This window comes from Salmo trutta, chromosome 9, assembly GCF_901001165.1.
Source record: "Salmo trutta chromosome 9, fSalTru1.1, whole genome shotgun sequence".
NCBI lineage: Eukaryota > Metazoa > Chordata > Actinopteri > Salmoniformes > Salmonidae > Salmo > Salmo trutta.
The window spans coordinates 27,285,541-27,311,656 of record NC_042965.1 but is presented as its reverse complement, the minus strand read 5'-3'; the positions used below and the strand labels follow the sequence as shown (position 1 = coordinate 27,311,656).

General features: G+C 43.2%; 2 protein-coding genes across 2 annotated transcripts in view; one reads left to right on the top strand and one right to left on the bottom strand.

Moving 5' to 3' along the window:
* The window catches only part of LOC115200339 (probable palmitoyltransferase ZDHHC8), a 106,239-nt gene extending 86,420 nt beyond the window's left edge, over positions 1–19,819 (bottom strand). Inside the window, exon 1 of the mRNA XM_029763320.1 lies at positions 19,510–19,819. Coding sequence (XP_029619180.1) covers positions 19,510–19,613 — 104 coding nt within the window. The 5' untranslated portion in view covers positions 19,614–19,819. The remainder of the gene's footprint in view (positions 1–19,509) is intronic.
* Positions 19,820–20,316: 497 nt separating this feature from the next.
* Positions 20,317–25,969, top strand: LOC115200338 (serine/threonine-protein phosphatase PGAM5, mitochondrial). The gene is made up of 6 exons (XM_029763319.1): positions 20,317–20,857; positions 21,087–21,262; positions 21,462–21,587; positions 22,776–22,864; positions 23,465–23,598; positions 23,825–25,969. Exons 1-6 carry the CDS (start codon positions 20,646–20,648, stop codon positions 23,973–23,975), a joined length of 888 nt encoding a protein of 295 aa, XP_029619179.1. The 5' UTR covers positions 20,317–20,645; the 3' UTR covers positions 23,976–25,969.
* The last annotated feature ends 147 nt before the right edge of the window (positions 25,970–26,116 follow it).

Sequence of the window (26,116 nt, the reverse complement as noted above, 5' to 3'; positions counted from 1 at the left end):
AGACTTTTGGGAAAATATTCTGTGAACCGACGAGACAAAAGTTGAACTTTTTGGAAGGTGTGCATCCCGTTACATCTGGCATAAAAGTAACACAGCATTTCAGAAAAAGAGCATCATACCAACAGTCAAATATGGTGGTGGTAGTGTGATGGTCTGGGGCTGATTTGCTGCTTCAGGACCTGGACGACTTGCTGTGATTGATGGAAGCATGAATTCTGCTCTCTACCAAAAAAATCTTGAAGAAGAACGTCCGGCCATCAGTTCGTGACCTCAAGTCGAAGCGCACTTGGGTTCTGCAGCAGGACAATGATCCAAAACACACCAGCAAGTCCACCTCTGAATGGCTTAAAAAAAACAGAATGAAGGTTTTGGAGTGGCCTAGTCAAAGTCCGGACTTGAATCTGATTGAGATGCTGTGGCGTGACCTTAAAAAGGCGGTTCATGCTCGAAAACCCTCCAATGTGGCTGAATTAAAACAATTCTGCAAAGAAGAGTGGGCCAAAATTCCTCCACAGCGATGTGAAAGACTAATTTCCAGTTATTGCAGCTGAGGGTGGCACAACCAGTTATTAGGTTTAGGGGGCAATTACTTTTTCACATAGGGCCATGAAGGTTCGATAGCTTTATTCCCTTAATAAAGGGAATAAAGCTTTATTCACTTAAAAACTGCATTTTGTGTTTACTTGGGTTATCTTTGTGTAATATTTACATTTGTGTGATGATCTGAAACATTTAAGTGTGACATATGCAAAAAAATAAGAAATCAGGAAGGGGACAAATACTTTTTCACATCACTGTATATCTCTAATAGCTGAGATTGATTTTAACACTACTTGTTTTTGTAAGAAGTGGTGACATGCTGAATGTGCCGAGGTGTCCGTTTAAACTACTAGCACACAGCTCGGACACCCATGTATACCCCACAAGACATGCCACCAGAGGGCTCTTCACAATCCCCAAGTCAAGAACAGACTATGGGAGGCGCACAGTACAACAGACTTCCATGTAGCCATGGCTCTATTCCACATCAGGTAACTGATGCAAGCAGTAGAATCAGATAAAAATACACCTTATGGAAAAGCGGGGACTATGAAGAGACACACACGTACACATGGATTTTATATTATAGATATTATATGAAATGTAATATTTTAAAATTGTATATAACTGCCTTAAATGTTGCTGGACCCCATGCAGCAGCTAATGGGGATCCCTAATACATACAAATACAGCTCTGGCACTAAAGCAAATGCTAAAAGCATTTGAAATATGTCAAATAGTATTTGAACCCAGGTCTGGTTCCCACAGAAGACTGGGGACTATTGACTAACTACCAAACATACTTATCTGCTGGATCAGAGGTCTTAATATAGGGCAGATAAAGACAGGGCCTTTGTTCCACGTGTGGGGGTGAAGAGGTTTACATGTGTGCTGGGTTGTGTTCTCTAATAACATCATCAGACATGCCTAATTTACCACTGCTTTAGTCTCTACTCCGGACTAAACATTCTGACATGGCATAAGGGAGGATGTGTGTGTGGAGGCAGGGAAGTTAGCTGTTGTTGGATCAGGAGAGGAGTCAAATACCACTCTCACATATAAAATCAATAAGATGAGCTCATGTGGGAATCCCTGATCAGCATGAAGACACACAGGCCTGAGGCTCTGGTATGGAGGGGTGAAGTGGCTCCTCGGGGCCAAGGGGAAGTGTGCCCTGCACCTCTCTAGGCCCAACGACATGCCCCCTTTGTCCCTCCCTCCCTCACTCACTCTATCCCTCCCTCCTTCTAAACCACCTAAGGCAGATTGACTGTCATTCTGAAGGAGCTTTTCCATAGAAATGGACAAAAAATAGCCAACAGGTTATGAATATATTTAGAACACCAGAGCACCATACTATAACAGGAAGAAGAACTGTTGACTACGTTCACAGAACTACTTGAACCATGTTGTTATAACAAACTGACTCAAATTGAATTTCTCAGCCTACTGCCTTCCTTAGAAAATGAACAAGAACATTATTATAAAAGATATCAGACTCTGAGCCAATGAGTATCAAGGAGCAGATCATGTTAAATCCCCAACTGTATATCGAAATGTAATTAGTGCACGCCTCGAGTATAATCCATGAGGCGGCCGATCAATATCCTCATTCATTCTGACTGAGCTTCATTCTGCGCACTACAAGGCATCATCCCCCCCGCCAGACAGACAGGGGCATGAAGAATATCATCAGCAAAAGTGATCTCCCTCCTCAACATTCCTCTCAGGCAGGCTAGCTAGTGCCTCATGACTGCAAACAGCATAAAGCAGGGAAGAAAGGTCCTCCATTTTAACATTGATCTGTCTGGGAGGCTGAGTGGATTCATAACACTACTGGTGTGTGACTGCTCTGTCTAACCTGCAGGCTAACTCACACTGTGTTCTCACCACGCTGTGCAAAGCAACAGCCATTAAAGCCCTAATGACAACACACACCAGTTTAATTATGTAGAAAATGTCACAGAGGAAGGATTGTACTTTCCCCACAGCCATGGCTGGTTTTACTCCCACTTCTGCCTAATTGTCTGATTAAAGCGTTTCAATCTCATTAGAGATGAAAAAACAAACGCTGGAGACGCTTATCATACCTCCGTCATCTGAAATGCCACTATCATTTATGATTTATTAGCCTACATGTTCAATATTATAAAGCGATACCTATGAGTGAGTACTGCCATTTTATTTCTCTATGTCACTGTTGTAGTCTTTTTGCCACCACTCACAACAGCACACCACCTAGAGACCTGTGCCACGGTGAGCTAAAGCGGAGTTAAGTAGGAGGTCGATGTGAGGGCAGGACCTGGGGTTCCCTCGGTGGATGTGGCATTGGGCCAAGTCGCTCCTGTCTCAAGCACTGGCAAGCTATAGTCCTTCCTTATCGGAAGACCACTTGCATAAAACTAGCACAGGGAACTGACTAAATAGGTGCCATCTAACCAGTGGAAGGACCGGTCAGAAATATCCCTGGGACCGGTGTTGGTCCACAGACCGGAGGTTGAAAAATAGTTCTAATCCACAGAGCCAGGTCAGGGGGCCTTGCCTCATCTGCTGTTCCCATCTGCCACCACACCTAAGCTGGGGGTCCTGTCATGCCAGCGGCCCCCTGCGGCCAGCGGTCCTCCCATTCCCCGGTGTCCCTGTCCCCCCTACCAGGACCTCTTCTTAGACTCAGTCCCACCTGCCCGCTCGACACAACAACACAAGCCAACAGGACCCTGAATAGCTTCTACCCCCAAGCCATGACTGCTAAATAGTTACAGTGGGGGGAAAAAAGTATTTGATCCCCTGCTGATTTTGTACGTTTGCCCACTTACAAAGAAATTATCAGTCTATAATTTTAATGGTAGGTTTATATGAACAGTGAGAGACAGAATAACAACAACAAAAAATCCAGAAAAACGCATGTCAAAAATGTTATAAATTGATTTGCATTTTAAATGAGGGAAATAAGTATTTGACCCCTCTGCAAAACATGACTTAGTACTTGGTGGCAAAACCCTTGTTGGCAATCAGAGTTCAGACGTTTCTTGTAGTTGGCCACCAAGTTTGCACACATCTCAGGAGGGATTTTGTCCCACACCTCTTTGCAGATCTTCTCCAAGTCATTAAGGTTTCGAGGCTGACGTTTGGCAACTCGAACCTTCAGCTCCCTCAACAAGATTTTCTATGGGATTAAGGTCTGGAGACTGGCTAGGCCACTCCAGGACCTTAATGTGCTTCTTCTTGAGCCACTCCTTTGTTGCCTTGGCTGTGTGTTTTGGGTCATTGTCATGCTGGAATACTCATCCACGACCCATTTTCAATGCCCTGGCTGAGGGAAGGAGGTTCTCACCCAAGATTTGACGGTACATGGCCCCGTCAAATGATGCGGTGAAGTTGTCCTGTCCCCTTAGCAGAAAAACACCCCCAAAGCATAATGTTTCCACCTCCATGTTTGACGGTGGAGATGGTGTTCTTGGGGTCATAGGCAGCATTTCTCCTCCTCCAAACACGGCGAGTTGAGTTGATGCCAAAGAGCTCCATTTTGGTCTCATCTGACCACAACACTTTCACCCAGCTGTCCTCTGAATCATTCAGATGTTCATTGGCAAACTTCAGACGGGCATGTATATGTGCTTTCTTGAGCAGGGGGACCTTGCGGGCGCTGCAGGATTTCAGTCCTTCACCGGCGTAGTGTGTTACCAATTGTTTTCTTGGTGACTATGGTCCCAGCTGCCTTGAGATCATTGACAAGATCCTCCTGTGTAGTTCTGGGCTGATTCCTCACCGTTCTCATGCTCATTGCAACTTAGGCACTCCCTTTAAGAGTGTGCTCCTAATCTCAGCTCGTTACCTGTATAAAAGACACCTGGGAGCCAGAAATCTTTCTGATTGAGAGGGGGTCAAATACTTATTTCCCCCATTAAAATGCAAATCAATTTATAACATTTTTGACATGCGTTTTTCTCTATATTTTTGTTGTTATTCTGTCTCTCACTGTTCAAATAAACCTACCATTAAAATTATAGACTGATAATTTCTTTGTCAGTGGGCAAACGTACAAAATCAGCAGGGGATCAAATACTTTCCCCCCCCCCACTGTAGTTAAATAGTTAACCAAATAGCTACCCGGATTATCTGCATTGACCCTTTTTTAACTAACTTTTTTTGACTCATCACATACGCTGCTGCTACTGTTTATTATCAATCCTGTTGCCTAGTCACTTTATTCCTAGTTATATGTACATATCTACCTCAATTACCTCGTATCTCTGCACATCGACTTTGTACTGGTGCCTCGTGTTTATAGCGAAGTTACCATTACTCATTGTATATCTATTACTTTTATCATTACTTTTCTATTATTTATCTATTTTCTTTGTCTCTGCGTTGTTGGGAAGGGCTTGTAAGTCAGCATTTCACTGTTAGTCTACACCTGTTGTTAACGAAGCATGTGACGAATAACATTTTATTTGATGCCCCATTGCCAATAAATGCTTCCAATCCGCCCCAACCATTTTTTTTCTGTTTACATTTGAGACAGTGCTTTGGAACACCAGGTGTGGGTTCTGGTTCCTCAGCATTAATTCCTGTGTATACCCCTCCAGTGGGAGTGTCCATTATACATTAAAGGATTTAAAGCAAACTCAACCTGGTGGGTTCCAGGAAAGAATTAGACTAGTCCCTGATTGGTTAATATATATTGTCAGCACCTGGATCCTTACCCTGCTGACTGAGGTCTCTCCAACATACTACATCATTGCCTCAGTCAATCACTTCAGCCCAAGTTAAGTTTAAGCTAATTCCTCAGCTGGTTTGTGTAGCTAGCATGAAGCTAGTACATAAATCAGCAAAGCCAGGGATTATGTCTGAAATGGCACCCTATTCTCTATATTAGTGCACTACTTTTGACCAGACCCCTATGGGCCCTTGTCAAATGTAATGCACTATATAGGGAATATGGTGCCATTTCCCACCAGGATCAGGGTTGCATGGAGTCAGGGTTGCTTGAGGAAGTGTTTTGTTCTCATAGGAGGCAGCTGCAATGCTGTAGCAGCAACTCCTGGCCTGAGCTATACACCTAGCAACTTTAAATACCGCCAAGCCATCTGAAAAGACAAAGTAAAGTTCCAATCGAACCATCAAACACATTAGCTAGCTAGGCAACTCTGCCCTGAATACAAAGCATGATGAAAGACTAATAGGAAGTAACCTAGGCCTCATTTTTAAGCATTCTGCACATATTCTCACCTGTGCATTCTCAATTTGGGATACCCTAGGATTAGTTAACAGCGATGAAATAATATGCTTAGCGATGGGGGACAGCAGACAGGCCTAGTCGGAGATAAACAGCACAACCCTAAATGATATCATTACAGAGGAGGAAGAGAGAGATTGTCAAGGGGAGGATAAACCCAGAGGAATCTGAGAGGCTTTAAACTGATAAACACTTACCAGATGAATCCCGTCTCCTAGAAGAATTGCCCTGTCACGAAACGGAATACAAGACTTAAAATGCAGGAGATGTTTTAACATAATGTAACAAAGGAACAAAAGAAGAAACACAGAATGATTTCCCCTCCCTAAAACAAGCATGTCGAAGAGCACAGCTCACCTCCATCTTTTACAGCAGAGCATCAGGGAAAACCAGAGGGAAAAATTGCATGTTGCTTGCCACTAACGCCATGTACAACACTTCTGACTGAAAACTATTTTGGATGGAGAATCCATTTGAGAGGAGAGAGAGTAGTACAACGCCTGTCTGAAGTGCTCCAGCAGGGAGAACAATGATGGTAGTGTTGTGTCCCAAATGGAAGCCTATTCCCTATTTAGTGTACTACTTCTGACCAGGGCTCTGCTAGCTGTGAGGACTGCGAGATGTCACTAACCAACATCTAAACACACAAAGCACAGCTACTGTAGGAGGTGAAGGGGTTGGGCAGAAAGACCAGGGCTAAGCTTCCATAATGTTCACTAGAATAAACTACTTGATATCAATCCAAATCAAATGTTATTTGTCACATGTACCGAATTACTTACCCTGAAATGTTTATTAAATAAACAAAAGTTGAAAAAAGTAACAATAAAATAACAATAACCAGGCTATAGACAACAGGGCGTACCGGTACTGAGTCAATGTGCAGGGATACAGGTTAGTCGAGGTAATATATACATGTAGGTAAGGGTAACGTGACTATGCATAGATAACAAAACAGCGAGTAGCAGCAGTGAAAAAGAAAATGCAAATAGTCTGGGTAACCATTTGATTAATTGTTCAGCAGTCTTATGGCTTGGGGGTAGAAGGTGTTAAGGAGCCTTTTGGACCTCGAATTAGCGCTCACGTACCACTTGCCTTGCGTTAGCAGAGAGAACAGTCTATGACTTGGGTGGATGGAGTCTTTGACCATTTTTAGAGCCTTCCTCTGACACCGCATGTTATAGAGGTTAAGGATGGCAGGAAGCTTGATAACTGTACTGAGCCGTACATCACTGGGGCCAAGTGATGATGATGATGCAACCGGTCAGGATGCTCTCGATGGTGCAGTTGTAAAACTTTTTGAGGATGTAGCATGTTATGTGGTCTCACTTTCTATTAAGTGGTATAAAATGCATGTATTGTTGCACTAACCACACGTATAAGTATTACACTGTAACTACATAGTAATTACGCTGTACATGTGTGAGAGAGAAAACGATCAGAAGATAGAGAGAGAAATATAGTGAACGAAAGGGGGTGAGAGAGACACTGAACAAATATTGGCCATCCACTTATGTCTACTTAGTCCATGTGTAAGCTCTTCTCTCAATGCACCCTCACAGCCATGGCAGTGGCCTAACACAGCATAACACTGCAGCTGCACTCAATGAAAAACATGAATACCATACTCCACACAGTGTGTGCAGGCAATCCTAAGGTATCTTGATCTTCATCTAAACTCATTCCTTCATATCTCCTGTATACCTCTATGAGATGTATGGTTGCAGGGGATATTAAGAGAACAGGAGTCGTCTCCATGGCACCCTCAGTCCCAGCCCCAGTGAATAAAGTAGCTTGTGATTTATACTGGCATAACCTCCCTGTTTTCCGTTATGGGCTACTTACTCTGAGACCAGGGGTCAGTCTGAACTAGCCTGGTGAGGGGTTTTCCAGTCTGCTGTGTAGTGTGAAGGGTTAGTGGGGGTGTGGACGGGTTAGTGGGGGTGTGGACGATGGGATGGTGATGGTCGATAGAAACAATTCTATGCAACAACAAAAAAAACTCTACACTAAAACTATTCTGTGCTAAAAAAAAAATCCACACTAAAACTGTTCTGTTAAAACCATTCTACGGGATCAGCTGGCTTTGGCAGACTCACTAATGGACACAGGGTTTAATCAAGACTTTAGAAATTACCTCTGAGAACACACAAGGATTGCAAGCCACAGACAGGGACAAATAATACTGTCTGTGGCTCATGTCAGTGTCGTCTGAGTCTCCACCAACCATGTTGATCAAGACAGAGATACAAGCACTCAGTGGCTGATTTAGCTCCCATCCCGCTGATGTTTAGTCCTCAGTATGAAAGCCTACAGCGGTGCAGCTGGTGTGTCAGGATACAGACTGACAGATGACAGACACCACCTCACAGATCTGTTGAAATAGGAAGGGGAGGCAGACTCTGCCACTTGCAACACTGGCAAACAAGTTCCAGCCCAACCCATCCCCATCCCCTAGCCAGACTGGCTATTACAGTGAGGTCACCAAGAGAGAGAAGCAGCAGGACAAACAGAAAACATCCTTGGTCCAGATGAAATAAGAAAGAACTGATACTCCTATACCCTTCTGCCCATAAAATCCTCCTGTCATCCCAATGCAGGGAAGATATCTGCAGACTTCCAAACACACACTGAGAGCCCCTGCATCAATTAGATAACAATTAATGGCTGGAATGAGCCGAGCCATAACACATTCATTAGTAAATAGTTATTTTAGTGGTCAGTAGCTAGGTTGCTATCCAACTGGTGACAGATTTGAATGCGAATATTCTAAAATCTGCATAAAAACAATATGCACATTTTCCCAACAGACGTAATGCACATTAAAGTACATTTTGGGGTTAAATTCCCATGTACCGAATAAAACATACAAATTAAATGGGTTTCCATCTCATTTTCATTCTACTAATGTTTTCTCACCAAAATAATTTGCGTTATATCGTGAATGTGCCCACTCAGGTATTGGCCGTGTGCTCTAGCCAACAGCTCGCATATACAGTGCTGGTATAGCCAACATGATGAAATTATTATTGACAAAAGAGAGAAAAAAATGTGAATAAATAAATGACAGCCAAGCATCGATAATCATGTCACCAGAATAAGACCCTCGATATTTATTGGAAAGGAGCATCAAGCTCATCACCTTGCACCACCCTGTGAAGTTCATAACTTATTAAATCTGTAGCCTAATAAAATGTATACTTTCCCAAGCTGTAGTGGGTGGACCACACAACATATCATAGGGTGACTGCAATTTACTTCAATATGAGGGTTTTATATCAATATGTGCGCATTAAAACGTTTCCACCGCCATTTCTTGCATAATACATTTTCATCGACACAAAAAGATCCCACCTTGTCTAGCGTATTTCGTTTTGTTGACATTTGGAAAGATTAGAGAAATGATCCTTTTCCATCAGGCCTGTCATGAAATGTTTTATCCGACATGTACTTTACCCACCTGGTTAGTGGTGTAAACATGCTGGTAACGTGGATAGGATTGTATCTAGCCAAGTAGCCATGTCGTCAGTGAGTGAATATTGGTAGATGAGATGGAGTATGAACAATCATTTCATACTGCTGTTGAGAAGAGTCACAGTAACGGAACAATGACTCCCCGGCCTCAGGTTGTGCTCTGATAACAATTATTCAGATTCTAAAGTATTCTGCACCACTTCACACATCCAACAGCCAAGGACAACATTTCTCCCAGAGGAAATCCATGGCTAAGAGTTGTCTGGATATTTTACCATGAGGGTATTTTAATCCCTATACATTTTTGACTAATGTTTCTGTCAAATGGGCTAGCCAACAAAACCTCTAACAAAACTTCCTCTTTTAAGAAAAATACAACTTTAGTATTCCTACTAATCATGACTGACACTGGAGTTTAAATACAAATGTTATGCTTTAATTGGGGCTAATATAGTATCATTCAGGTTCTAAAAACCATTAGAATTGGTGCCAAGTGAGATACAGATTACAGTTCTGCTTGGCGGGCTGCGGTACCACTCAACATGCAGCTCACAAGCTGTTTTCATCTTAAACAGAGGAGAATCAATTTGGTCACACATTACAGCGTACAGCAGTATAATAGGTATTGTCTGGTCACCAAAGACTCTGCATTAAAATCAACTACTGCAAATCCAGATTACAGTAAACCATTACTGAATTAATTCACTGACAAAAATATGGCTGTTATAATAGGGCTAGATAACAAATCCTTAACCACAAGGTATTTTCAGGTAAGATTAATGAGTGCTTCTTCAACTCAGGTCTCCACAGTCAAATCAGTCCATGTGCATGGGGTTCTCTCATTGCACTCAGTCTATTCAAACTAAGTAAAGTAGAAAACAGACAAATACACAGTGCCGTTTCACCACTCACCCACTGCAGAGTATAGCAGCCAGGGTAGGCTGTATATAGCCTCCAGGGTAGGCTGTATATAGCAGCCAGGGTAGGCTGCATATAGCCGCCAGGGTAGGCTGCATATAGCCGCCAGGGTAGGCTGCATATAGCGCCAGGGTAGGCTGCATATAGCCGCCAGGGTAGGCTGCATATAGCCGCCAGGGTAGGCTGCATATAGCCGCCAGGGTAGGCTGCATATAGCCGCCAGGGTAGGCTGCATATAGCCGCCAGGGTAGGCTGCATATAGCCTCCAGGGTAGGCTGCATATAGCCTCCAGGGTAGGCTGCATATAGCCTCCAGGGTAGGCTGCATATAGCCTCCAGGGTAGGCTGCATATAGCCTCCAGGGTAGGCTGCATATAGCCTCCAGGGTAGGCTGCATATAGCAGCCAGGGTAGGCTGCATATAGCAGCCAGGGTAGGCTGCATATAGCAGCCAGGGTAGGCTGTATATAGCAGCCAGGGTAGGCTGTATATAGCAGCCAGGGTAGGCTGTATATAGCAGCCAGGGTAGGCTGTATATAGCAGCCAGGGTAGGCTGTATATAGCAGCCAGGGTAGGCTGTATATAGCAGCCAGGGTAGGCTGTATATAGCAGCCAGGGTAGACTGTATATAGCAGCCAGGGTAGACTGTATATAGCAGCCAGGGTAGACTGTATATAGCAGCCAGGGTAGACTGTATATAGCAGCCAGGGTAGACTGTATATAGCAGCCAGGGTAGGCTGTATATAGACTCCAGGGTAGGCTGTATATAGCCTCCAGGGTAGGCTGTATATAGCAGCCAGGGTAGGTAGCATCCCAAATGGCACCCTATTCCCTATGTGCTGCACTACTTTTGACCAGGGCGCATATGGCTTTTGGGATGCTCAACATAGTCCATTAAAACAATCATCAACAGCATTAATATCTCTATTCTGTGAGCATGTGTGGAGTGGACAGACAACATCTCAATCTCAGTGCAGGTAACATTAGGCAGATCATTTCTCATGCATTTTAATACAGAATTTACACTGTATATTTGTTGTCTTTCCATTTGTGAACTATCCAAAGGTCTGTCTGACTAAAGCTATGTGACAGTAGCTATAAGAGCTCCTCAGAACTACTACAAAGGCTGAGGCCAAAGCCAAACAGAGAACCTAGAGTGGCGAGGCTAGCCCTTCATGACCACTCACATTTATGTCGCTCTGCTTGTTACAGATGACTGAGTACCACAACTCTTTCTGATGTGCCCATCTCTGGGGTCTTCTAAAGATGGACTTCAACCGAAATGGCCAAAGATATGAAAACCCCACACTCGATCGGCCTATCCATCTCTTTCTCCCCCGTGTCTGTTTCTATGACTCTCTGGAGTACTTGAGACGTAGGCTACACTCCTCTACCTACACACGTCTCCTTTTCTAACTGGGAGACAGACACAGCTGGACTCCAGGCCTTCTTTCGATCTCTGTATAAATGGCTCTTTCAGCACGAGGTGTCAGAGGCAGAGCTCTATTTCAACTTATTCCTGGTCGGTAATGAACCTGCCAAAACAGTGAATAGAGGGGGAAACAGGGAGGAGACGCCCAGGGAGAGAGCGGTTGGAGGTCGAAATCAATCCCACATGTTCTCAGGAAGAGTATTTTCCACCACTAGGTGGAGAGCAGAAACCCTGTACTTCCTGTCCCAAGCGCCTCACTCCTCTTCCCCGCACTTTTTCAGCCACACTGCTGCTTTGAGCTGCTCTGACTACATACAGATGGCTTCGTTTAGCCAAGCCATGGCATCACTGGGCACACGTTATTTTTGACTGAGCTCAGAAAAAGCTTGAGGGCAAATAGAGAGACATAAAAAGAAAAGTAGCAATGCGTTTCAAACTTTGAAGGCAGAAAAGCGCTCTCGCTAGCTTTGACACAGATAAAAGATTATGGCAAAATAAAGAAATTTCCCCCCTACTGTTTGAGGCATTGTGTTTGTCACATTCAAGGCAGAATGCAAAACGGAACACAAAAACCCAAGCACAACGTAAGGTTGTGTCTTCTCTCTGAGTTGGGGAGAAATAGGACAGCAGCAAAACAGTTTGAGCCATCAAATCATTTTAAAGTCCAATAAGGCTCAGATCAAAACATATAAACATGATTCAGGTTAAACCTCTGCTGCTTTCAAACCAATGCCAAAAACAAGAAAACATAGATCCCGGTCTTTGTTAAAAGCACTTGGTCAGGCGCAGATGGAATTACTGTATACATAACTTACACACAGCCATACACACACCCAGTCCATTTCAAATGCCTAGCTGCCACATCTTGTTAGAATTACACATAGCACTCATTTCAATAACAACCTGTGCACGGCCGTGGTTAATGTAATGGAGGGCAGGCATGAGGCTGTGTTTTGCCAGGCAGGAGGAACCTACTCTGTTCAGGATGCCAGACACGACCAGGGAAGCTGATCCGTCAGCATTATCTTAACCTAGTTGTCAGTCAGTGACAGGAGGCTAGGATGGAATCAGATTAGATGACCCAGCCTTTTATTCACTGGCCTCATTCACTCGTCAATACCAACGTTGGGTGAAGATGTAAGGCATGCTTGTCTGTCTTTTATGTCAACCCTCTCTGACTCACTGCAGACAGGCTGTGGTTGGTTGGGTCTAGTGGTGGGGTATGACGAAGTGGCTAGTCCAAGACATTTATCTGTGGGGAAGCAAAAGTTGGACATGCCATGGTTATGGAGGAGAGGGATCTGATTCATGGTAGTACCATGCCATGGTTATGGAGGAGAGGGATCTGATTCATGGTAGTACCATGCCATGGTTATGGAGGAGAGGGATCTGATTTATGGTAGTACCATGCCATGGTTATGGAGGAGAGGGATCTGATTCATGGTAGTACCATGCCATGGTTATGGAGGAGAGGGATCTGATTTATGGTAGTACCATGCCATGGTTATGGAGGAGAGGGATCTGATTCATGGTAGTACCATGCCATGGTTATGGAGGAGAGGGATCTGATTCATGGTAGTACCATGCCATGGTTATGGAGGAGAGGGATCTGATTTATGGTAGTACCATGCCATAGCCCATGGCAGATAACGACTGGGATATTGCCCTCCCTGTGAGAGGATGGGGAGGTTGAAGTAGATAACTACATATTATGGGTTGATATCCATGTTAACAGAGTCATTTGGGAGCTTGCCTTTATATTATATCAAAACTCCTGGTCTGAAATATACATTTGATCTAATTACTGTCACATAGCCTGCAGCAAAAAATATAGGAGACGTATCCATCTTGGAGTGTGTAAACCCCCATCAGAGAGAGAGTGAGAGGGAGGCATCACACTGTCTATTGTTTGAAATAAGTCTTTGGTGTTTTGTTGTATTGATGCCAATTCTCTACCTTCATCTTCAGTGGAAAAACTCATCTTCAACTGATTTTTTGTGTTTGTCAGTTTCACTACAGACGCAAACAAACAAAACGCAATCATGAACTCTAGATAGTATAAAATAAATACATTAGAAATTACATTGATTTACAGGCCTACCTCATGTAAATCAGACTCAAGCTAGCATAATCATCCTTATGTTTCTATTGAATCCCTCAATAACAAAGTATGGATGAGACCATACACAACCCATCTATAGCATGAGACCATACACAACCCATCTATAGCATGAGACCATACACAACCCATCTATAGCATGAGACCATACACAACCCATCTATAGCATGAGACCATACACAACCCATCTATAGCATGAGACCATACACAATCCATCTATAGCATGAGACCATACACAATCCATCTATAGCATGAGACCATACACAACCCATCTATAGCATGAGACCATACACAACCCATCTATAGCATGAGACCATACACAATCCATCTATAGCATGAGACCATACACAATCCATCTATAGCATGAGACCATACACAACCCATCTATAGCATGAGACCATACACAACCCATCTATAGCATGAGACCATACACAACCCATCTATAGCATGAGACCATACACAACCCATCTATAGCATGAGAAAGTGGAAACAGAAGTGATAAATTGGGGAGGGGAACAGTCAGTGTTAAAGGGGTTATGTAAACCTTTACCTTAAAATTGAACTATGGTTTCTGTGTATGCTGCCAAATCTGATGACTGTATTCAGCCCCAAGACATTTGACAAGGAGGAATTACACTGCATCATATCTCACTGTATGAGCGACAGTATATAGTTATCGTTTCATGATTGATTAAAAAATATAGTCCGTTTCAAGATTTGGGATTTGTCCATCAGCCAAACAACTAGAGACTGTTCCTTTTAAAGTACAGACATGATGTGGATTACAGACACACTCAGACAACAATTAACCTGGTAAAATAAATAAGGACACATTCCTGATAAAAATAAACTGTGATAGAAAGAATATAGTGTAGTGAAAAGAGTGGAGTTAAAGTCTCAATGACCATGCAGAGATTAGTAATCTCCACGAGGGAGCCAACATGAATGGTATATAGATATATACACAATTAAAACAATTATTTTCCATTTTATTGAAGGGGAGTAGAATTACATGCACAACAAAATCAACATTGCTTTTATATCGACCTGTGAGTCATCCTCATTGCTCCCGTGTTCTTGCTGTAATATAGCACATGACTGTGAGGAGCCCATTGAGAGAGAGAACAGCACAACCCAGCACCAAATTCATCTACCAGACCACTCCATAGCCTGAGGTGCTGCTCGTAAAAGAGGAAATATGGATGAAATTGTATTGCTATTTAATCTGACACGGCTAGCCACAGCATATATACAGACCCAGTTCTGCTAAAAGCATTTTCTATGGTGAAACATAAAGATGCATGCATCTACCCAAACCTGAGGACAGGCAGATGTGTAGTGATTTTATGAATCACTCTGGCCTTGTGGTTCTCAGTGAGATTATCATCATCTATATGACACAGAAGACTGAAGCGTCCCCTATATCCTATCGCTCTCATGTTATCGGCAGTATATCAATCCTGTTATCTTCATCTCTGATGTTAACTCACTGTGACACTGCATGAGGAAGGAGAGCTCTGCTCTTTCCAGGGTGGTGACAGGATAGAAAAGCTGCATGGATGGAGAGAGAGACAGAGACGGAGAGAACGAGAGCAAAATCTGAAGTCTAGTGATAATCTAAAAGAGCATGAGATATTCAAAATCTAAACGACACAAAGAACAAGATGGGTGATTTAGCAAACCAGACAGACAGCTAAATGCCATCATGCTATTTTAATACAGCAGGCTTAAATCCTTTAAAATCATATCAAAACAAACGGTGCTGATATCACTTTGCCCATATCAAAACAAACAATGTAGATTCAATTACTAAACTAACATCAAATCCACAGAGAGCCCCACAATCAAACACATTAATATACTATAGGAGAGTGGAGATCTGGGCTGGGCTCTCATGGTCTCTAATATGCGGTACTTATTGACACTAATGAATTGAACAGCAGCAGTGCTTACTGAACCTCCCAATAAAGAGAGAGGACAGCAGCAGTGCTTACTGGACCTCCCAATAAAGAGAGAGGACAGCAGCAGTGCTTACTGGACCTCCCAATAAAGAGAGAGGACAGCAGCAGTGCTTACTGGACCTCCCAATAAAGAGAGAGGACAGCAGCAGTGCTTACTGAACCTCCCAATAAAGAGAGAGGACAGCAGCAGTGCTTACTGAACCTCCCAATAAAGAGAGAGGACAGCAGCAGTGCTTACTGAACCTCCCAATAAAGAGAGAGGACAGCAGCAGTGCTTACTGGACCTCCCAATAAAGAGAGAGGACAGCAGCAGTGCTGCGTAAACACACACAGTCTGTGTCCCAAATGGCACCCTATTCCCTATAAAGTGCACTACTGTTGACCAGATCCAACTATTTAGGGAATCGGTGTCATTTGGATTAAGATCATTGGGGATGTACATTTAATTACTCTCCTAAAAGTTCAATTAATGTGGCAGAGAAGAGATTACCACAATGTTTTAAAAGACCACAGACACCAGGGAACATCAAGCACTTAGCCCTGGATGTTGGTATTAATCCATCTATCCAGCCCTCACCACCCTCCCATCATGTTGGGGTGTGTAACTACTGTATGAGATTAAAGATACCCCTGGTTCGCTCTATGACATCCTAATGCATCATCATACACATGAACAGAACTTTCACAATGACCAATTGTTGTTGCAATGTCCACACTAGCATACTATATAGTTAGAATGAAGCAATGTATTGGGTATTCTAAGTGGTATGCTAGTATGGACATTGCCCATACCAGCAGAGTAATAGTGGTCATGGAGGAAAAGGAAGTAATTAATCAGGAAACAATGGAGTCTACGGGACAACTTGAGTATCGTCACGTTTAAATAAATCTATATTGTAAAGGAGGAAACAGATGTGGAAGTCAAAGATTAGATTTCTCTGTCTGTCCACGTTGCTCTGGCTCCCTTGCCAATGTGTACTTACATGACTCCCTGGGAGATATTTTGCCTCTAAACACAACCAGCCACCTCTTCTATAACTTATTGCCACAAAAACTGCCCCCCCCCGCCCCTTTAAAAAGGGGATATCGGTCCTTGACAGCAAATGATAAGAGTTAGTTTCTGCATTTTTATCCATGGCAGGCAGAAAATGTATTGAACAATGGGCATTTGGTCAAGGGCATGGGGAAAGACTTTATACAAAGTGTTTGTGTCTGCACCCAGTCCAAAGTTATACCACATCTTGTTTCTGGAGAAATACCAGAAGCTGGACCTATGTGGAGGAATCAGGGAACCTTGTCACATGGCATGATGAGCCTTATGTGAATGATATTGTGGTCGTGGAGGACAGACATACTATAAAGCCACTGACAGACAAGCCAGGCACAGCAGTAACAGTAACACTGGGCCAGAGCTCAGCTGGCACTTATACTATTCACACAGTGTCTCTTCCTCCATGCCTGATATGACATTTGTGTGAAGAGCTGGCAATCACATGGCCCACAATGACTCACTCTATGGCTTGGAGAAGGGAGATGGCTCACTGGTCTTTAAACATAGTATACATGGGGCTTCATCTATGGGGTCTCCTGCTGTGTGTTGTGTTGTGGTGCACTGTGGAATGTTGTTTTGCATTGCAGTGTATTGAGGAGCATTGTGGTGTATTGAGGAGTATTGTGGTTAGAGTGTTGGGCCAGTAACCGGAAGGTTGCTGGATCGAATCCCCGAGCTGACAAGGTAAAAATCTGACGTTCTGCCCCTGAGTAAGGCAGTTAATCCACTGTTCCCCGGGCGCCGAAGACATGGACGTCGATTATGGCAGCCCCCCCGCCATAATCGGGTTAAATTTGGGTTAAATGTGGAAGACACATTTCAGTTGGACAACTGACTAGGTATCCCCCTTTCCCTATTGTGTAAAGCATGTGTGCCCCACATATTTTAGTGTGGATGTATGTGTACAGTTATTCCACCCCAGGGGGTTCCATTATACATGGCCCAATCCTCTGAAAATGTAACTGCATGAGAAATCAAAGAGCAAAGCAACACCAGGATAAAATCCTAATCCTTACCCATCTGTTGGGGGTCAATGATTGGCCCATCTATCTAGCCCTGAACACAGCTTGACTGGAACCCCTGCTGCAATAGAGAAGCTGGGCAGAAAAACCGAGGACTGGAAGATTGGAGAGGGACCTACGAAGTTTTCCACAGTACTGTATCACCTACTGTGGTGACAATGCATACAACTAGCACATCAGGGCTACAGCATTAGCCTACTTCTTCATCTGACCATTTGTCTATGCAAAGCCTCTTACAGCCAGGGAGGAACCAGGGACTTGTTGTTGACGCTCAAATCTAGATTGCTGGGCAACAGGGCAAGCCAAGTCCGTAGGTTTCCTTTAATCTAAACCATTAACCCCCAGTACAAAAGCCATGCTACACTCTCAGCCTCCCTCAAATGTGTATATATATATATATATATATATATATATATCCTGAATAGTTTAGTCTGGGAAACATTTGTAACCATTTGCTTTACGTTGCTGCTGTTGTTTTTTGATGATTTTCTATTTGTTGTCTGTAAATAATTACATGCACCAGTTTCCCGTTTAAACAGCTGCTTTTAACAGCATGAAGGAGAACGGTGTCATGGAATAAAGGCTGATATCATAATCATAACATGAAATAATGTTACACCTGATGATTTATGTATCACATCATGAGAACATCTGATGGTCCTTTTAGCAAAACATATGAGTCACACAACAGGTGTAGGACAAATAACATGTAATGTGGTGTAGCAAAGCTTCACTTTAGTCTCTCTAAACCAGCCAGAGTAGAAAGTGCCACCTATTTGACCACAACATAGACAATAAATCACACCAGTTCAGTCATACCACTAGTCTCCATAAGCAAATAGACTCAGCTGTAAATCTAAGTGCAGATTCAAATTTACAGCAGGCCAAGGCTGTACTCCAAATGTTACAATCAGATTATTAGCCTGTCTATAAATTATGCACTTGAAGTAGATCACAGGGTAAATCAGGAATGCAATCCATGACGTGGGACCGTGTGTGTGTGTGTGTGTCTAGAACAAAACAAATAAGGGTGGAAAAAATAACCTTCAGAAAAACGTCACTCATTGTAAACCACAAACATTTCCATAATGAAGGTGCAGCGGTACGGCTCGAAACACTACAACCTTCAGAGAGCATGCACTTGAGTGACAGGAGTAAATGTCCCGTTAAACGTCCCGTTAAACACTTAGATGTAGAGTTCGAAGGCGAGAGAGTATTCCTATTCAATATTGAACTCATCCATAACCCAAGCTACCAGTTGCAACAATATAACAATTCGCTGCTCCGTTGCTTGTTTTGCCCGTAGAACTAAAGGAGAAACTAGCTGGCAAGTATGGCGGACTACGGCTTCATAGCAACCTATACCCGCTATGTGCCTACCTCCTAGGCTACTTCAAGCTTGAGTGGGGTGTCCAGTGACGTTTATTCTAGAAAGAAAATGCATTTGGAAAACAAATATAGCCTAAAGTTGGCCTACATGTCACAAAGGAGTTTCTACCATAATGCCTCGACACACCTAAACATTGTTACCAAAACGAGTACAAGACAATAATAGCCTGTTCCGTGCACAGCCAAAACATTTTATAAAACCATTCATAACAGCATAAAGATCTCCAACAAAAACTTGTCACAGTAATAGCCATTGGTTACCAACAGATCATCGGACCGAGGCTAGGACTGATACTAATGAGGACGCTTTATTATGTGTAGACTATTAACAGAAGCATGTAGGACTTAAACAAGAATAAAACTTACGTAAAAACGAAGAATAGGGTGGTGGATCCTACAAGAAAAGTGGCAGCAGTAGATACCGGGATGTATTTGGTGGGTTTAAATCTCTTTCCAACGCTGTTGGGCATTCTGTAATTTCCACATTCCTCAATTATTTATTCCAATTGGAGGCGGTATACAGATGTAAAGATCCAGTCTGAAATATCTTCATTTAACGATTCAGCAAATCTGTCTTTATTACTGTTAAACGCACACAGATCCAAAGATAGACAAGCAAAAATATACTGCGCTCCGAAAGACTAGAAATCCCACTCTAGCGATCCAGCCCACGAGTGAGATCACAAAACCGCTTGAAAGGTGGAGCTTAGGTTGAAGATAATATCATATATTTTAAACCTAGTTCAATGCAAAACGAAGAGGACTGTAATGTGGTGCTTAGGTTACAGCCAGAGGCCACACGTTTTATTCACCCTCAAATCGGATTTTATATATTTCATTTTGTTAAAAAAAATGGTTTGCATATCTAAACCAGTCACTCGCCACTATCGTTTTATGCAACCTTTGTTACATATACATTCCTTTTGACTTTGGCCCTACTGTGATGGTAGAGAGTGAAACGCCAAAAGAGATACACATTATTTATTATAATAAGGACCTCCACAATCTCTGCTCCTCTGCTGAATTGAAGTCTTTGGCATCTGTTTCATGGGCTGTGCGCGCCCTCTAACGGTGAATCATTTGTTCGTTTTGTCCAGCGTTCGTTTTGTCCAGCGCTTTCGCGGATCGTAATATCTGCTCTAGCTGGGTTTTTGGCTCTAGCGAGACACCATAGTTCCACGCGCTGTATGTTTTCCTTTTTAGTTAGCTGCTAGCTTGTTAAGTGATTCCAAGTACCTTCATAATCTTTGACTGGACGTATTTTTAGGTAGTGATTAAAGAGTCGCTGGAGGGTATTCACTCTATTCCAGCACATAGAAAGGGTGTAAATCCACAGACCAGACCAGAGGCTGATCTAGTTAGGTCAGGATTAGCCGCTCCTCGAGACCGCTGGCTGCTCAGTTCTTGAAAGGAATCTCTTCTACTGCAGACGTTCGGCGGCATTAGCAAGTTAGCTCGCTACCTAGCAAACGCACTTCACAGAACCGATCGTTTTTCACAACATGTCATATCGGAGGACAATTAAAATAGTGTGTGGGTTCGCTGGCGGATCCGCGGTGCTGGTTGTTGCGGCTGCCGCAGCTGAATACCAGGGCTGTTTCGGCCACACGCGAGCAGCTCGGTGGAGCCTGTTCAATGTTTTGCAAGCTGCACAGCCAGCGGGGAACCGCACTGTTGCATCTACTGGAAACGCCTGGGACTTCAACTGGGATAAGTATGCCTCCTTTATTAGCTAAGTCTGATGCAGACTACTATAAAACAGAGAGGGCGGTCAGATCTGATGATGTGGGTCAAGTAGTTTAGTCTGACTGAGTCAGTGTGATTGATTGATATTAGCAGCCAGCGACATGTTGATAACCTGACAGGTCTGGGCTCTTGGCATGTCATCAAGAGAAGTAAACCACAACACACATCACTGATTTGTTCTCTCTGTACTGTACTAGGCGGGACCCGTCCGCACTGTTGACAAATGGGAAGAAGAAGGAGATCGTCAGTGAAGACCCAAGCTCAGAGCAGGACAATGGGAAACCCAAAGCCACACGCAACATCCTCCTCATCAGACACTCCCAGTACAACTTGAGTGGCAATGGAGACCATGAGAGAATCCTCACCCCTTTAGGTTGTGTACCCTGTGCTGCTGTGTACTCATGTTACTAAAGGCATGAAACATAGACCTAGTTCTCAACTCTACTCTCCAGCTCAACAGTTGAGTTTTAGTGAATAAGAAGAGCATATTCAGCAGCACTCAACAGAGGGGGTGAAAGTGGTTCACAATTGCAGCCTGCTAATTTTGGGGACTATGTGTTTGTGTTCTGCAGGTCAGGAGCAGGCTGAGTTTACTGGCCAGCGGTTGGCTGCCCTTGGGTTAAAGTATGACATCATGGTCCACTCCACTATGGCCAGGGCCACCGAGACTGCCAACATCATCAGCAAATACCTCCCAGGTCAGAACCATAGACCAGCAAACTTTACAGCTGAGGCGTATGCCGGAGTATGTACAATATTCACTTTACAGCTGAGGCGTATTCCGGAGTATGTACAATATTCACTTTACAGCTGAGGCGTATTCCGGAGTATGTACAATATTCACTTTACAGCTGAGGCGTATTCCGGAGTATTTACAATATTCACTTTACAGCTGAGGCGTATTCCGGAGTATGTACAATATTCACTTTACAGCTGAGGCGTATTCCGGAGTATGTACAATATTCACTTTACAGCTGAGGCGTATTCCGGAGTATGTACAATATTCACTTTACAGCTGAGGCGTATTCCGGAGTATATACAATATTCACTTTACAGCTGAGGCGTATTCCGGAGTATATACAATATTCACTTTACAGCTGAGGCGTATTCCGGAGTATATACAATATTCACTTTACAGCTGAGGCGTATTCCGGAGTATATACAATATTCACTTTACAGCTGAGGCGTATTCCGGAGTATGTACAATATTCACTTTACAGCTGAGGCGTATTCCGGAGTATGTACAATATTCACTTTACAGCTGAGGCGTATTCCGGAGTATGTACAATATTCACTTTACAGCTGAGGCGTATTCCGGAGTATATACAATATTCACTTTACAGCTGAGGCGTATTCCGGAGTATATACAATATTCACTTTACAGCTGAGGCGTATTCCGGAGTATGTACAATATTCACTTTACAGCTGAGGCGTATTCCGGAGTATGTACAATATTCACTTTACAGCTGAGGCGTATTCCGGAGTATATACAATATTCAGATCCAGGTCCCATGAGACTAACCAGAACCGTACATCAGGAGTGACCAAATCTCCTTCTGGAGAGCTACCATCCTGAAGGATTTCTCAGACTGAATCTAACACTCCTGATTCAACTGAATCCATAGACCATATGGTTGAATCAGGTGTGTTTGTGTAGAGCAGGAGCAAAAGCCAGCAGCCCCAGTAGTTATTCAGGAGAAGGGCTGGTCACCTGCTCCTATACATCTTGCAGATATTTACATCACCTGATACCAAGGCTCTATCTGATAACAGCCTCAGAAGCTTTGATCTCAGATATTTCAGATGTAAAAATGTCATGAATCATGATGAGTATTTCAATACTCACCGCTAACTAACTTTAATCTTCCGGTATGTTATTGGTTTAGGGGTGGAGCTGGTGAGCTGTGATTTGCTAAGAGAAGGGGCACCCATCGAACCTGTGCCTCCTGTCACCCACTGGAAGCCTGACGCTGTGGTGAGATGGCCATTCTGGATTCTCAACGGCCTGTGTGTCTGTCATATTACCTCCTGTTCAGTGTCCCTTTCACTTGTTATCTATACTGAACAAAAATATAAACTTAACATGCAACAATTTCTAAGATTTTACTGTGTTACAGTTCATAGAAGGAAATCAGTCAATTGAAATAAATTCATTAGGCCCTAACTTATGAATTTCACATGACTGGGCAGGGATGCAGCCATGGGTGTCCCTAGGATGGCATAGGCCCACCCACTGTGTAATGATCATGCTGTTTAATCAGCTTCTTGATATGCCACACCTGTCTGGTGGATGGATCATCTTGGCAAAGGAGAAATGCTCACTAACAGGGATGTAAACAAATTTGTGCACAAAGTTTGAGAGAGACCTTTTCTGTGCGTATGGAACATTTCTTGGATCTTTTATTTCAGTTCATGAAAAATGGGACCAGCACTTTACATGTTGCGGTTATATTTGTTCAGTATAGTTACAGCTGTCTGCTTATATGTATCATTCGGTGCAATGCAATGAGGGGTTAGAGGTCAGCTCAAACACTCGTCTTACACAACCACTGTGGACCTCTCTGCCGCTCTACAGCAGTACCACGAGGACGGGGCCCGGATCGAGGCTGCCTTCCGCCGCTACATCCACCGCGCTGACCCCAAGCAGAAGGAGGACAGCTACGAGATCATCGTCTGTCATGCCAATGTCATCCGCTATTTTGTGTGCAGGTGTGTTGGTCTCCCAAGGCAGGCTGAAGCTGGAGCAAAGCCCCATTCAACAAGACGATGCTAATCATCATGACTTTGTGTAGCAATTCCACTATCTTATATCTTTTGCATTTTGTGACTATAATGATGTGCTTGCCAGCATCCCATGACAGATGTGTATATTTGTTAGATCAGGGTGTATCGGTTGCTCTAACAGTCTCAATCTCTTTCTGTCTGTATGTCTCAGGGCCCTGCAGTTTCCTCCAGAGGGCTGGCTGAGGATTGGGCTGAACAACGGCAGCATCACCTGGCTCACTGTGCGCCCCAGCGGCAGGGTGGCACTGAGGACACTGGGAGACTCAGGGTTCATGCCCCCGGACAAACTCACACGGACCTGACCATGTTCCACTTACAGTATTCATTCGTTCTCTTTCTGAGAGGTTCAGATGTCGGTCGCAGGGTGAACTGAATGGCTCTTGATTTCTGCTTAAGTGTCTTGAAAGTTATTTTTGGTGTTAATTTTGTAACTTCAATGTGCAATGAGATATTCTGTGGTGTTTTGTTGTGATCAACTCCCCTGCCATCATTTGCCAACTAGGGGAAAGTGGGGTAAGTTGAGCCACCGCTTGTTTCTAGGAAACCATGCACAAAACTAATAATGTGACCAAATATTTAGGAAGAGGCCATCATTTCATGGAGTCTGGGAAGGAAGAAACCATATGGTAAGCATGTTAGGGCCCAAAAACTGATTTTCACAAAGTTAAATGAATTTGTGTTATAAGTTCCATGATAATTTAGCAGGTGCTTATATTTGTCCTATTTCACACATCTACAAGTCTACACGTGATTTGGAAATGTGTTTTTTTTGTACGTCACACCTCCCCCTGAGACACACTCAAAGGTTGGGGTCACAGCCAGGGTCTGCCATGATCAATGATGACCGTGGAGCAATTAGGGTTAAGTGCCTTGCTCAAGGGAACATCGAGAGAGATTTTTTTTTTACGTTGTCGACTCTGGTATTTGATTTCAGTCACTGGCCCAACGCTCTAAACGCTAGGCCATCTGATGCTTGTATCTAAACCTATGTAGATAGTTTTAAGATTTTGTACAGCGGTTGGGGTCTCTACAAGCTACAATATGAGTTCCTAAACTTAGCATGAAAGTGCATCCTTGTAGCTGTGTGGGCTAATATAGTCAAAATGTTTGCCTTGGGGTAACTTGAGCCAATACCACCATGACAAATGATGGTTGAATTTTGTCAGTTTTATAATATGCATAGTATTTTTGCAATGTGTCATGCATATGAACTCAAGATAGTGAATTTGTATTGATACAGAGCAGACAATATCATGCCTGTGTATAGAATTGTAAAACAAGAAGGGATCTAGCCCCCCCTTGAGGTTCTTGACAGAGCAGCCAAGGAAGTGAGAGGAGCAGCAGCAAGGAATGAAAACATACACTGAAGAGGTACAGTAACAAACATGTACCTGTGTGAAAGCGAGGCTATGACAGAGTAGCAGAGGAACACAAGGTCTCATCTGATGACTTTGAGTCTGAGCTTGATAAACAAATCAAGAATCTCGCAGATCAGTATCATGGGCTTAGTAGCCTCAAACACAGAGAACTTGCCAATGAATTGGCACATCGAAACATCCCTGTCCCAGATAACTGGTCAAGAGATGGAAGGGTAAGTGATATTGAACAGCGAGATCTTTATCTGAAAGTAGGCATACATTTAAGACATTCAATATACCACAACCCTCCTTCCATTAATTCAACTTTGTCCTACCAGCACCACCACCCACTTACCCCAAGGCAGCTCAATTTACCCTGTTCCTATGCTCAATTTACCCCATACCTGAGTTAGGTTGTGCCAAGAGACCACTTTTTCTGGACAAGCTGTGTCTTCAAAAATGTTATGTTTATTTCCAGGAATACACAACATCCTGAAATATATGTAGATATCATTGTTAGAAAGAATACTATATTTCCCTTGACATAGTGATGCTGAATGTAAAAGTTGCTCAACATACTCCACTCTGTGCCCTTCCTGTCTTGATTTTGTATTAAGCTGAAGGGGATTTTGTATTGATTCAGGTTTCTCAATGAACTGTTGGTGTAACCATGCCCTTCTTAACTCAGAAAGCTGATGTGATGACTGCCAGGGCCCACTCAACACTTATTATGAATGTAAACAGTATGCGAGTTTCAAAGACAAAAGTGATAAAGGATTATTAAACAAAAATAATGTGTCCAAAGTATGGCATATTTACTGTAGTTCTGTAAATGCTTCTCATGCTGTCCTTTTGTATTTGGATCAAAGCTTCCTCTTAGGTTTAGATACAGTGGTGTTCAGTAGAAACGTGCAATAAAGGACACATGGTCACGTAAATGTTTTGTGTTCCTCAATAGTACACCAAATAAGTAATAAAATAGGGTTAACTCAAGCTGGGACAAAAACCATGATATTGTCTAACAGCAAATCTGATGCATCGTAGTGTTGGCACTACAAAGCTTGAAGGGATCAAATTACAATTTG

Coding starts and splice junctions, on each gene's coding strand:
- LOC115200338 (XM_029763319.1), top strand. CDS start 20,646: ATGTCATATCGGAGGACAATTAAAATAGTGTGTGGGTTCGCTGGCGGA. Junction 21,588..22,775: donor CATCAGCAAATACCTCCCAG/GTCAGAACCATA, acceptor TTATTGGTTTAG/GGGTGGAGCTGGTGAGCTGT. Junction 22,865..23,464: donor ACTGGAAGCCTGACGCTGTG/GTGAGATGGCCA, acceptor GCCGCTCTACAG/CAGTACCACGAGGACGGGGC.